The sequence below is a fragment of the Pan paniscus genome, chromosome 23, assembly GCF_029289425.2.
Source record: "Pan paniscus chromosome 23, NHGRI_mPanPan1-v2.0_pri, whole genome shotgun sequence".
In the NCBI taxonomy this organism is placed as follows: domain Eukaryota; kingdom Metazoa; phylum Chordata; class Mammalia; order Primates; family Hominidae; genus Pan; species Pan paniscus.
The window spans coordinates 38074933-38090024 of record NC_085927.1 but is presented as its reverse complement, the minus strand read 5'-3'; the positions used below and the strand labels follow the sequence as shown (position 1 = coordinate 38090024).

The following is a 15092-nucleotide window of genomic DNA, read 5'->3' as shown; positions in this document are numbered from 1 at the left end:
CAAAGAAGTCACATACCATTGGCATTCCTGTCCCCTGCCTTCAACTTCTCCTTTCTCTGACCCTAATTGTGTATAATGTTGGCTGTGCCTGTTTTGCTTCAGGAATTGTGAAGTTTCATGAACACTACCTGGGTGAGAACACAGTGGAAAACTCAAGTGACTTCCAGGCCAGCAGCAGTGCAACCCTTCCAACAGCAACCGGCTCAGCCCTGGAGCAGCACATTGCCAGTGTCCGGGAGGCCCTGGGGGTGGAGTCTCACTACTCAAGGTAGGTAGTAAAACATCCCCAAGTCCATTTTCAGATAAATCTCAGGGTATTATTTTTTGTAAACATCCTATTTGAGCTAACAGAAGAAATCTTTTGGAATTCATGTAGTTGCACTCAGTCTGTTCACAGCTGCTGCAGCAGAAACAAATATGCGTCTCTGGAGTGTAAGCCCCTCAGTGGTCTGTCTTTATTCTTTTTGGTGATTTTCCATCAGATGGGGAAGGGCCTCATCAGACATGCCCATTCTGTAAGCAGGATTTGTAAACTGTTTAAACATAAACATAGCTTTGAATTTAACATACCAGCCAATTAAAACCGAGATTATTTTTTGTTATAAACAAATTATAATGAGTTTGTTTGTACTGTAGCTGAACGCCTATTTGAGAGAGTAATTTAGTACCAGTGACAGGATATGTGCACAGATCTGTGAGCCTGAGGGGTGAGGTGAAAGGAGCTGAACTCTCAAATATGAAGAATAGATAAGGGAACTGCTTTTTGCAAAGGTTGTAAAAGGTATAAGCTTATGGAAACATTTTATCATAATGATTGACTATTTTACATATGAAAAAAATAATTTCCACAAGCACCCTGCTTCTAGGGGAAATCAAAGGAAGAGGGTATCTCAGAGCTGGGTTGTAACCAGATTTCCCAGGCATCTCTGTTCTCCATCCAGTGATTACCAAGGGTTCGGAAGATCTGTGTGTCAGAGAATCTGCTATGTTAGCTTGTATCAGGTCCCAAGAATCTCTGCTCATCTCCTGAATGATTTCATTTGTAATCATGAAAATCCTTAGGTAATTCTGTGATTTATTTAGAGATGCTTCACCCAAATTCCCAAGTATGCGGTGGTTGCTGCCAGCAGCTGGACTGATCTTTGGGGTGCTTATTAAGTTGGGGAAGAAAGAGTTCTTAGGTGAAAAATGATTATTGAATAATTTAATGTCAATGTTGGAAGGGGCTGTAGTAGTCATCTAGTCCAACCCCTTCATTTAACAGAAGTTAACACTGAAATAGGACTTGCTGACAGCCAAGTTAGTGTCAGAGCCAGGATCAAAACAGTCTACATCTCACCCAGACTTCCAGGCCAGTGCTTGTTCTGTTTTTAATTTTCAAAATTAATATCATATTTTGAGAAAGTAGCCAAATATAAGAATTTCATTTCTAGCTTCTGTTTTTATGAAGTAGGAACAGGCTTTAGCCACTTGCACACGTGCTTCTCTTATTTATCCTGTGACTGCTGTGCATCCTGAAGTATCCCCGTCCTTAACAACCCAGGCAACAGTTTGGCAATTACAGGGGTTGACAGGGTGGTAACTCCCAAGAACTTGGAAGTAAGACTGCCCTCTGAGATTGAAATTATAAATGACCATAATAAACTAGGTTAGACATTAGACCAGAGGTATACAAAGCTGCTTTGGCAGACAGAAATTTAGGCCAGTGTGATTAGACTATAACCTGACCAAAGGTATTGCATGTCCAAAGTGAGAGTTAGAGGGGCATGGCTGGCCAGCAATAGAAACCCGAAAGTAGGAGAGCCAGCAGGGCAGACTTTGGCAGTGTTCATTTCTAACACTATCAAAGGGAGAGAGAATCTTGGTTTAGGGACACAAGGTCCCATTGAAAAGGCTGATCCCATGGTGGACATGCAGTCGCCAAGTTCTCTTAGTCCCCCCACTGTCCCTCCTTCCACAGGTATTTTGAGTGCTTACTGTGTATAAGGTACTATGATAGAGATTAAGGATCCTGATGAACAAGGAGACATAGCCCCTACTGTCCCAGAACTGAGGGCAAGCTCTGAAGTATGGCCTTCTAAGTTTGAAAACCTGACTGATGTTGCTAACATGCCCAAAGAGGGTTTGCCTCTTGGAAGCGAACTTTAATTAACCAAGCTCAAAGAAAATTGTACAAACTAGAATGCCAGGTATTATGTACATTCTCTATCTTCAAGTATATTTACATGAGAAACCAAATGATAGTTAGAAAGGTTGACAAGAAGCATGGGACCTGAACAAGGGAAGGCAGGAGGACCATCTGAGAGATCTTCTCCACCAAGGGCTGCTGAAGACCTTTGTGCATACTGCCTGGGGTAGCCTTTGGCAGCTTAATTCTCCTCATCCTCTGAGCTCAGCTCAAATATTCTCTCCTTAAGGAAGCCTCTACAACTCCCAACATAGGTTTCCCTACCCCTTATGCCCATTTATACATTCTCATTATACCCGACATTTTCATTTAAGCATTTACTACAATTTTAGTTAAAAGATTTTATATACTCTGTTGTTTACTCTTTTTCAGTTCTGTGAGAGCAGGGGCTATGTCTGCCTTATTCATCAGGATCCCTAATCTCTAGCATAGTACCTTATAGAGTGAGCACTCAAATACTTGTGGGAGGAGGGACAGCAGGGATCTAAGAGAGCACGGTGACCACATGTCCACCATGGGGTCAGCCTTGCCGATGGGACTTTGTGTCCCTAAGCCAAGACTCTCCCTCCTTTCGATAGTATTAGAAATGGGCACTGCCGGAGTCTGCCCTGCTACCTTTCCCTTTTTCGTGTTTCTACTGCTGGCCACCAAGATTATAAAGGTACTTGGGTGTATGACACCTGCCATTTGAAACCTCTGCATATGTGAAGGTGGCCTCTCCCTTATGGCAATGTGGGGACCACATCCAAGTCATCTCAGTCTAAACCAAGCATTCATGGGGCTCAGCCTGTATGAAAATGTATATTTCACCTAATCCAAATTTCCAGATATCTAGATTAAAATTCACCAGGAGAAAGAAGAGGATTACCCTTGGTCTCACTCTTCCATGCTCCTCATTGGATGTCATGGTTGAACTTTAAATACATGTGGCTAAGCAGTTCTTTTCTATGATACTGGAGGTTGAGTAATTCTGTTTCCAGGTGCCTTTTGAATTGAAAAATGTCTTTTGAGTTATAGTTCATCTCTTCATCAAAGGTAGAGAAAGAGGAAAGACTGCAACTTGCTTGTGTTTCCCATGTTAACCATTTCCCCTCTGCTCTATACAGAGAGCTAACAAGTTCTAATGAGTCCTTAGCATCTCTAGCAGGTTATGTGGCTTGACACTCAGCATCACTTTGTTGGGCTGCCCTCAGTAGCCTAGATCTTCCCCTTAGACGGCTAGAAATAAGGTTTTTCCTGTTGCTTTGGAGTAATCTTGTTAGAGATTTGTTTATATTTTGTGAGCTTAAACTCATATTGTTGATTATAATATTAAAATTAAACACTTTATTGGCATGGTTTGAATTTACTGGAATGGAGTGTTTGTGAGAGCGATTCGTGTTTCATAGTTTCATGAAAACAGTAAGAAAATTTCACTGAAGTATTATTTTTCATCTACAAATTTAGTAAATATTTTTTAAAACCATAATGCTCAGTGAGAGTAAGGATGCAGTGAATGAGCAGGCTCATATCGTAGGGATACACCTGGATTTTGCATTTCTAAAAACAATTTGCCAATAGTATAAAAAATCTTTTTACATGTTTATGCCCTTTGATCTCAAAATTCTTTATTATAGAAATGGAGCAAAGATCTGTACATACTAGTATCTGTCCTAGGTTTATATATTATAGAAGACATTGAAAACAACCTAAATATACAACAATAATTGAATTACAAACAAATTATTTTATATCTATTCAGTATGTTATGTTGCAATTAAAATTATGTTTACAAAGAATTTTTAATCAAATAGCCAAATGTTTAATCACATAGACAAAATATTAAGTGAAAAAAATAGGATATAGAATTACTGTATATAGTATAATTTAAATTTTGTAATTATATAAAATATGGGTATGAAAAGAAAAATTCTCAGAAGGAGACTAGGCTATATTTTAGTGGTGATTATAAATGAATGGTGAAATTATAGATGCTTGTTATTTTATTCTTTTTACTTTTCCTTATTTTTAACTTTTTTTTTTTACAATTAGGCATATAGTACTTTTTTTATTATTATTATACTTTAACTTTTAGGATACATGTGCACAACGTGCAGGTTTGTTACATATGTATACATGTGCCATGTTGGTGTGCTGCACCCATTAACTTGTCATTTAGCATTAGGTATATCTCCTAATGCTATCCTTCTCCCCTCCCACCACCCCACAACAGTCCCCGGTGTGTGATGTTCCCCTTCCTGTGTCCATGTGTTCTCATTGTTCAATTCCCACCTGTGAGTGAGAACATGCGGTGTGTGGTTTTTTGTCCTTGCGATACTTTGCTGAGAATGATAGTTTCCAGCTTCATCCATGTCCCTACAAAGGACATGAACTCATCATTTTTTATGGCTGCATAGTACTCCATGGTGTATACGTGCCACATTTTCTTTTTTTTAAAAAAAACATTTGAAAACCTCTATTTTTTTATTTTTTTATTTTTTATTTTATTTTATTTTATTATTATTAAACTTTAAGTTTTAGGGTATATGTGCACAATGTGCAGGTTAGTTACATATGTATACATGTGCCATGCTGGTGTGCTGCACCCAGTAACTCGTCATTAAGCATTAGGTATATCTCCTAATGCTATCCCTCCCCCATCCCCCCACCCCACAACAGTCCCCAGAGTGTGATGTTCCCCTTCCTGTGTCCATGTGTTCTCATTGTTCAATTCCCACCTATGAGTGAGAATATGCAGTGTTTGCTTTCTTGTTCTTGCGATAGTTTACTGAGAGTGATGATTTCCAATTTCATCCATGTCCCTACAAAGGACATGAACTCATCATTTTTTATGGCTGCATAGTATTCCATGGTGTATATATGCCACATTTTCTTAATCCAGTCTATCATTGTTGGACATTTGGGTTGGTTCCAAGTCTTTGCTATTGTGAATAGTGCTGCAGTAAACATACGTGTGCATGTGTCTTTATAGCAGCATGATTTATAGTCCTTTGGGTATATACCCAGTAATGGGATGGCTGGGTCAAATGGTATTTCTAGTTCTAGATCCCTGAGGAATCGCCTCACTGACTTCCACAATGGTTGAACTAGTTTACAGTCCCACCAACAGTGTAAAAGTGTTCCTATTTCTCCACATCCTCCTCAGGACCTGTTGTTTCCTGACTTTTTAATGATTGCCATTCTAACTGGTGTGAGATGGTATCTCATTGTGGTTTTGATTTGCATTTCTCTGATGGCCAGTGATGGTGAGCATTTTTTCATGTGTGTTTTGGCTGCATAAATGTCTTCTTCTGAGAAGTGTCTGTTCATGTCCTTCGCCCACTTTTTGACGGGGTTGTTTGTTTTTTTCTTGTAAATTTGTTTGAGGTCATTGTAGATTCTGGATATTAGCCCTTTGTCAGATGAGTAGGTTGCGAAGATGTTTTCCCATCTTTTAGGTTGGCTGTTCACTCTGATGGTAGTTTCCTTTGCTGTGCAGAAGCTCTTTAGTTTAATTAGATCCCATTTTCAATTTTGGCTTTTGTTACCATTGCTTTTGATGTTTTAGACATGAAGTCCTTGCCCATGCCTATGTCCTGAATGGTATTGCCTAGGTTTTTTTCTAGGGTTTTTATGGTTTTAGGTCTAACGTTTAAGTCTTTAATCCATCTTGAATTAATTTTTGTATAAGGTGTAAGGAAGGGATCCAGTTTCAGCTTTCTACATATGGCTAGCCAGTTTTCCCAGCACCATTTATTAAATAGGGAATCCTTTCCCCATTGCTTGTTTTTGTCAGGTTTGTCAAAGATCAGATAGTTGTAGATATGCAGCGTTATTTCTGAGGGCTCTGTTCTGTTCCATTGATCTATATCTCTGTTTTGGTACCAGTACCATGCTGTTTTGGTTACTGTAGCCTTGTAGTATAGTTTGAAGTCAGGTAGTGTGATGCCTCCAGCTTTGTTCTTTTGGCTTAAGATTGACTTGGCAATGCGGGCTCTTTTTTGGTGCCATATGAACTTTAAAGTAGTTTTTTCCAGTTCTGTGAAGAAAGTCATTGGTAGCTTGATGGGGATGGCATTGAATCTATAAATTACCTTGGGCAGTATGGCCATTTTCACAATAATGATTCTTCCTATCCATGAGCATGGAATGTTCTTCCATTTGTTTGTATCCTCTTTTATTTCCTTGAGCAGTGGTTTGTAGTTCTCCTTGAAGAGGTCCTTCACATCCGTTGTAAGTTGGATTCCTAGGTATTTTATTCTCTTTGATGCAATTGTGAATGAGAGTTCACTCATGATTTGGCTCTCTGTTTGTCTGTTATTGGTGTATAAGAATGCTTGTGATTTTTGTACCTTGATTTTGTATCCTGAGACTTTGCTGAAGTTGCTTATCAGCTTAAGGAGATTTTGGGCTGAGACAGTGGGGTTTTCTAGATATACAATCATGTCATCTGCAAACAGGGACAATTTGACTTCCTCTTTTCCTAATTGAATACCCTTTATTTCCTTCTCCTGCCTGATTGCCCTGGCCAGAACTTCCAGCACTGTGTTGAATAGGAGTGGTGAGAGAGGGCATCCCTGTCTTGTGCCAGTTTTCAAAGGGAATGCTTCCAGTTTTTGCCCATTCAGTATAATATTGGTTGTGGGTTTGTCATAAATGGCTCTTATTATTTTGAGATACGTCCCATCAATACCTAATTTATTGAGAGTTTTTAGCATGAAGGGCTGTTGAATTTTGTCAAAGGCCTTTTCTGCATCTATTGAGATAATCATGTGGTTTTTGTCTTTGGTTCTGTTTATATGCTGGATTACATTTATTGATTTGCGTATATTGAACCAGCCTTGCATCCCAGGGATGAAGCCCACTTGATCATGGTGGATAAGCGTTTTGATGTGCTGCTGGATTTGGTTTGCCATTATTTTATTGAGGATTTTTGCATCAATGTTCATCAAGGATATTGGTCTAAAATTCTCTTTTTTTGTTTTGTCTCTGCCCGGCTTTGGTATCAGGATGATGCTGGCCTCATAAAATGAGTTAGGGAGGATTCCCTCTTTTTCTATTGATTGGAATAGTTTCAGAAGGAATGGTACCAGTTCCTCCTTGTATCTCTGGTAGAATTCGGCTGTGAATCCGTCTGGTCCTGGACTCTTTTTGGTTGGTAAGCTATTGATTATTGCCACAATTTCAGAGCCTGTTATTGGTCTATTCAGATATTCAACTTCTTCCTGGTTTAGTCTTGGGAGGGTGTATGTGTCGAGGAATTTATCCATTTCTTCTAGATTTTCTAGCTTATTTGCATAGAGGTGTTTGTAGTATTCTCTGATGGTAGTTTGTATTTCTGTGGGATCGGTGGTGATATCCCCTTTATCATTTTTTATTGCGTCTATTTGATTCTTCTCTCTTTTCTTTATTAGTCTTGCTAGTGGTCTATCAATTTTGTTGATCCTTTCAAAAAACCAGCTCCTGGATTCATTAATTTTTTGAAGGGTTTTTTGTGTCTCTATTACCTTCAGTTCTGCTCTGATTTTAGTTATTTCTTGCCTTCTGCTAGCTTTTGAATGTGTTTGTTCTTGCTTGTCTAGTTCTTTTAATTGTGATGTTAGGGTGTCAATTTTGGATCTTTCCTGCTTTCTCTTGTGTGCATTTAGTGCTATAAATGTCCCTCTACACACTGCTTTGAATGCGTCCCAGAGATTCTGGTATGTTGTGTCTTTGTTCTCATTGGTTTCAAAGAACATCTTTATTTCTGCCTTCATTTTGTTATGTACCCAGTAGTCATTCAGGAGCAGGTTGTTCAGTTTCCATGTAGTTGTCCAGTTTTGAGTGAGTTTCTTAATCCTGAGTTCTAGTTTGATTGCACTGTGGTCTGAGAGACAGTTTGTTATAATGTCTCATCTTTTACATTTGCTGAGGAGAGCTTTACTTCCAAGTATGTGGTCAATTTTGGAATAGGTGTGGTGTGGTGCTGAAAATGCATATTCTGTTGATTTGGGGTGGAGAGTTCTGTAGATGTCTATTAGGTCCACTTGGTGCACAGCTGAGTTCAATTCCTGGGTATCCTTGTTAACTTTCTGTCTCGTCGATCTGTCTAATGTTGACAGTGGGGTGTTAAAGTCTCCCAATATTATTGTGTGGGAGTCTAAGTCTCTTTGTAGGTCGCTCAGGACTTGCTTTATGAATCTGGGTGCTCCTGTATTGGGTGCATATATATTTTAGGATAGTTAGCTCTTCTTGTTGAATTGATCCCTTTACCATTATGTAATGGCCTTCTTTGTCTCTTTTGATCTTTGTTGGTTTAAAGTCTGTTTTATCAGAGACCAGGATTGCAACCCCTGCCTTTTTTTGTTTTCCATTTGCTTGGTAGATCTTCCTCCATCCTTTTATTTTGAGCCTATGTGTGTCTCTGCATGTGAGGTGGGTTTCCTGAATACGGCACACTGATGGGTCTTGACTCTTTATCCAATTTGCCAGTCTGTGTCTTTTAATTGGAGCATTTAGTCCATTTACATTTAAAGTTAATATTGTTATGTGTGAATTTGATCCTGTCATTATGATGTTAGCTGGTTATTTTGCTGGTTAGTTGATGCAGTTTCTTCCTAGCCTCGATGGTCTTTACAGTTTGGCATGATTTTGCAGTGGCTGCTACCGGTTGTTCCTTTCCATGTTTAGTGCTTCCTTGAGGAGCTCTTTTAGGGCAGGCCTGGTGGTGACAAAATCTGTCAACATTTGCTTGTCTGTAAAGGATTTTATTTGTCCTTCACTTATGAAGCTTAGTTTGGCTGGATATGAAATTCTGGGTTGAAAATTCTTTTCTTTAAGAATGTTGAATATTGACCCCCACTCTCTTCTGACTTGTAGAGTTTCTGCCGAGAGATCAGCTGTTAGTCTGATGGGCTTCCCTTTGTGGGTAACCTGATCTTGCTCTCTGGCTGCCCTTAACATTTTTTCCTTCATTTCAACTTTGGTGAATCTGACAATTATGTGTCTTGGAGTTGCTCTTCTCGGGGAGTATCTTTCTGGCGTTCTCTGTATTTCCTGAATTTGAATGTTGGCCTGCCTTGCTAGATTGGGGAAGTTCTCCTGGATAATATCCTGCAGAGTGTTTTCCACCTTGGTTCCATTCTCCCCATGACTTTCAGGTACACCAATCAGACGTAGATTTGGTGTTTTCACATAGTCCCATATTTCTTGGAGGGTTTGTTCATTTCTTTTTATTCTTTTTTCTCTAAACTTCTCTTCACGTTTCATTTGATTCATTTCATCTTCCATCACTGATACCCTTTCTTCCAGTTGATCGCATCGACTACTGAGGCTTGTGCATTCATCACGTAGTTCTCATGCCGTGGTTTTCAGCTCCATCAGGTCCTTTAAGGACTTCTCTGCATTGATTATTCTAGTTATCCATTCGTCTAATTTTTTTTCAAAGTTTTTAACTTCTTTGCCATTGGTTCGAACTTCCTTCTTTAGCTCAGAGTAGTTTGATCTTCTGAAGCCTTCCTCTCTCAACTCGTCAAAGTCATTCTCCGTCCAGCTTTGTTCCGTTGCTGGTGAGGAGCTGTGTTGCTTTGGAGGAGGAGAGGCACTCTGATTTTTAGAGTTTCCAGTTTTTCTGCTCTGTTTTTTTCCCATCTTTGTGGTTTCATCTACCTTTGGTCTTTGATGATGGTGACATACAGATGGGTTTTTGGTGTGGATGTCCTTTCTGTTTGTTAGTTTTCCTTCTAACAATCAGGACCCTCAGCTGCAGGTGTGTTGGAGTTTACTGGAGGTCCACTCCAGACCCTGTTTTCCTGGGTATCAGCAGCGGTGGCTGCAGAACAGCGGATATTGGTGAACCGCAAATGCTGCTGCCTGTTCGTTCCTCTGGAAGTTTTGTCTCAGAGGAGTACCCAGCCATGTGAGGTATCAATCCGCCCCTACTGGGGTGTGCCTCCCAGTTAGGCTACTTGGGGATCAGGGACCCACTTGAGGAGGCAGTCTGCCCTTTCTCAGATCTCAGGCTGTGTGCTGGGAGAACTACTACTCTCTTCAGAGCTGTCAGACAGGGACATTTAAGACTGCAGAGGTTATTGCTGTCTTTTGTTTGTCTGTGCCCTGCCCCCAGAGGTGGAGCCTACAGAGGCAGGCAGGCCTCCTTGAGCTGTGGTGGGCTCCACCCAGTTTCAGCTTCCTGGCCACTTTGTTTACCTACTCAAGCCTGAGCAATGGCAGGCGCCCCTCCCACAGCCTCGCTTCCACCTTGCAGTTTGATCTCAGACTGCTGTGCTAGCAATGAGCGAGGCTCCGTGGGCGTAGGACCCTCTGAGCCATGTGCGGGATATAATCTCCTAGTGTGCCATTTGTTAAGCCTATTGGAAGAGCGCAGTATGAGGGTGGGAGTGACCCGATTTTCCAGGTGCTGTCTGTCACCCCTTTCTTTGACTAGGAAAGGGAATTCCCTGACCCCTTGTGCTTCCCTGGTGAAGCGATGCCTCGCCCTGCTTCATCTCATGCACGGTGCGCTGCACCTGCTGTCCTGCACCTGCTGTCTGGCACTCCCCAGTGAGATGAACCCGGTACCTCAGTTGGAAATGCAAAAATAACCCGTCTTCTGCATCGCTCATGCTGGGAGCTGTAGACTGGAGCTGTTCCTATTCGGCCATCTTGGCTCCACTGCTGAATTCGCATATAGTACTTTTAAATGAGAAATAAATAGCCATGAATAAACAATTCTGTCATACAAAAGGGGGAAGAAACTTTTTTGTAATTTGACTTTACAGAGAATAAAACCCCAGTGTCAGAGCCTGTCACTGTGATCTAGTTCTAGGAAAGTATTCTGGGTTTATTTTCCATTCTTGTCTCTTGGTGAATACTGTATTTCAACCACTATGCCTTCTTTGCTCTCTAAATGTACCCTGTAATTTCTGTCTCTCTACTCTAGCTCAGGGGTCTCTGAGCTCTGGATCTGTATGTGTAGCTGTCAATAAACATCTATATCTGGATATCTTCCAGGCCCCTCTGGTCTAAAACACCTAAAGCGTAACTCTTTAATGTCCCCATTTCTACTTTAATCTTTATCCAGGTTCCTGCACCATCATATAACTAGTTGCTTAAGACAAAAAAAAATGAATCATCATCCATTATTTCTTCTTTCCCTCATTCTAATCAATTAATCTTGCAGATTTATAGAAATATATTTCTGTAAAATACATTTTGAACGACCTACCAAGACTGAATCATGAAGAAATAAAATATCTGAACAGATTTATAACTAGTGAGGAAATTAAATCAGTAACCAAAAACCTCCCAATAAAGAAAAGTTTGGGACCAGATGTATTCACTGGGGAATTCTACCAAATATTTAAGGAAGAATTAACACCAATCCTTTTCAAATTCTTTTTAAAAATTAAAGAGTAAAGAACATTACAAATTCATTTTATGAGGCCAAAGTTACCATGATGCCGAAATCAGACAAAGATACCACAAGTAAAACAACTGTAGACCAATATTTATCATGAAAATTGATGCAAAAATCCTCAAAAAATACCAGCAAACTGAATTCAATAATACATTAAAAGGATTCTGCACCATGACTATGTGGGATTTACTCTTGGAATATAAGGATGGTTCACCTGTGAATATCAATCAGCATAATACACCACATTAACAGAATGAAGGACAAAAAACACATGATCATTTGAGTTGATGCAGAAAAGCATTTGACAAAATTTAACACCCTTTCATGATAAAAACCACACTGCAAGCTAGTAAAAGGAAATTACCTCAACATAGTGAAGGCCATATATGAAAAATCCACAGCTAACATCATACTAATGAGCAATAATTTGAAAATATTTCATGTAAGACCAGGAACAAGGCAAGGATGCCTTCTTTTGTCATATCTTCAATATATAGTACTGGAAGTGCTAGCCAGAGCAATTAAATAAGGAAAGGAAATAAATATCCAAATTGAAAAGGAAAGAGTGAAATTATCTCTATTCACAGATGACATGATCTTATATGTAGAAAACTTGAAAGATTCTACCAAAAAACTATTAGAGCTAATAAACAAATTTAGTAAATCTGCAGGATATGAAATCAATGAACAAAAATCAAGTGTGTTTCTATACACTAGCAATGAACAATCTAAAGAGGAAATTCAGAAAACAATCCCACTTACCAAAGCATCAAAAATTACAAAATACTCAGGAATAAACTTAACCAAGGAAGGGAAAGACCCATATACTGAAAACTACAAAAAATTCTGAAGGAAATTAAAGAAGACACAAATAAATGGGAAGATATCCTATGATCATGGACTACAAGAGTTAATATTGTTAAAAAGCATCCATACTATCCAAAGTGATCTACAGATTCAGTGTAATCCCTAGCAAAATCCTAGTGGCAGCCAGGCTCAGTGGCTTATGCCTATAATCCCAGCACTTTGGGAGGCTGAGGTGGGTGAATCATCTGAGGTCAGCAGTTTGAGACCAGCCTGGCCAACATGGTGAAATCTCGTCTCTACTAAATGTACAAAATTAGCTGGGCAAGGTGGCGCACGCCTGTAATCCCAGCTACTCAGGAGGCTGAAGGGGGAGAATCACTTGAACCCAGGAGGCAGAGGTTGCAGTGAGCCAAGATCACGTCACTGCACTCCAGCCTAGGCAACGCAGTGAGACTCCACCTAAAAAAAAAAAGAAAAAAAAAAAAGAAATCCTGGTGGCATACTTTTACAGAAATAGAAAAAAATTCTAAAATTCATTTGAAATCTCAGAGGACCCCACATAGCTAAGGCAATCTTAAGGAAAAACAAAAAAAGCTGGAGGTATCATACTTCCTAATTTCAAAATATTATTACAATTAGCTGAGTGTGGTGGCATGCACTTGTAATCCCAGCCACTTGGGTGGATGAGGCATGAGAATCGCTTGAACCTGGAAGGCAGAGGTTGCAGTGAGCCAAGATGGTGCCACTGCACTCCAGCCTGGGCAACAGAGACTTTGTCTCCAAAAAATATATATGTACATAAATATGTGTGTGTGTGTGTATGTATGTCCATATTATGTATATAATTATAATATATAAATATATATGTACATATGTGTATTTCTATGTTATGGTTATCAAAACAATATGATACTGACATAAACACAGACATATAAACCAATGAAATAGAATAAATAGCCCAGAAATAAACCCTTATGTGTATGTCAAATGATCTTTGACAAGGGTACAAAGGCAACACAATGGGGAGAGAACAATTTCTTCAATAAATGGTGTTAGGAAAACTGGATATCCACATGCAAAAGGAAAAACGTTGGACCCTTATTTATATGACATGCAAAAATTGACTCAAAATGGATTAGAGACCTAAACGTAAAACTTGAAAGTCTAAAACTCCTAAAGGAAAACATAGAGGAAAAGCTACTTGACATTGGATTTGGCAATAATTTATTGGTTATGATACAAAAAGCACAGGCAACAAAAGAAAAGGAGAGAAAAGGGACTACTTCAAACTTCTTGAAAACTTCTATGCAGCAAAGGAAATAATTAACATTTTGAAAAGGCAGCCTATGAATGGGAGAAATTATTTGCAAACCATGTATCTGATAATATCCAGAATATATAAAAACTCCTACAACTTAACAACAACAACAACAACAACAACAACAAAATCCAATTTAAAAATGGGCAAAGGACCTAAGTAGACATTTCTTCAAAGAGGTATACAAATGAGCAACAAGCATATGTAAAGATGTTCAGCGTTACTAATCATCAGCGAAATGCAAGTCAACAGCATAATGAGAAACCTTTTTCCTCATTAGGATGGTCACTTTAAAAAAAATGGAAAATAACCAGTGTTGGCCAGGATGTGGAAAAATTGGAACCTTTGTGCATTGTTGGTGGGAATGTAAAATAGTGCAGCTGCTATAGAAAACAGTAGGGACATTCCTCTAAAAAATAGAATTAGTGTACAATGCAGCAATCCCATTTCTGAGTATACACAAAAGAATTGAAAACATGATCTCAGAGATATTGGCACACATATTCATTGCAGTACTACTCATAATAGCCAGGGGGTAGGAGCAACCGAAAAGTCCATCTATGGATAAACAGATTTTAAAAATGTGGTGTATACAATGGAATATTACTCAGCCTTAAAAAAGAAGAAAATCAGCTGGGCATGGTGGCTCATGCCTATAATCTCAGCACTTCGAGAGGCTGAGGCAGGAGGATCGCTTGAGCCCATGAGTTCCTGACTTTCCTGGGCAACACAGTGAGACCCTGTCTCTACAAAAAAATTTTTAAAACTAGCCAGATGCAGTCGTATGCCTATAGTACCAGCTACTCAGGAGGCTGAGGTAGGAGAATCACATGAGCCTGGGAGGTCGAGGCTGTAGTGAGCTGTGATCGTGCCACTGTACACCAGCCTAGGTGACAGAGCGAGACTCTGTACTGGGGGAAGGAAAGGAAGAAGAAAATCCTGTCACATGCTACACCATGGATGAATTTTGAGGTCATTATGCTAAGTGAAATGAGCCAATCACAAAAAAAGACAAATACTACATGATTTCATTTGGCAATATTTGTCTTTTTGTGTGTGATTGGCTTATTTCACATTAAGGTATCTGAAGTAGCCAAGCTCTTAGAAACAGAAACTAGAATGGTGGTCCTCAGGGATGGGTAGGAGGGGTAAAAGGGAGTTGTTTAATGGATATAGGGCTTCAGTTTTATAAGATGAAAAATTTCTTGAGATTTGTTGCACACAAGATACATATAGTTAACACTACCATATACTTAAAATGGTTATGAGAATAAATTTTACGATATGTTTTTATCACAAATTTTTAAAGTATTTTAAAAATACATATTTAATCAATCCACTTCTGTCACCACTGCTACATGCACAGTGCAGGTCACCATCATCTCTATCCTAAACCACTGCTA

At 39.3% G+C, this 15092-nt stretch overlaps 1 protein-coding gene across 4 annotated transcripts in view; it reads left to right on the top strand.

Moving 5' to 3' along the window:
- Positions 1 to 15092, top strand: part of TTC28 (tetratricopeptide repeat domain 28) — a 704109-nt gene that overhangs the window by 588254 nt on the left and 100763 nt on the right. For all 4 annotated transcript variants that reach the window (XM_034949042.3, XM_034949043.4, XM_057301024.2 and 1 more), the window contains one exon: positions 103 to 268. In XM_034949042.3, coding sequence (XP_034804933.2) covers positions 103 to 268 — 166 coding nt within the window. The remainder of the gene's footprint in view (positions 1 to 102; positions 269 to 15092) is intronic.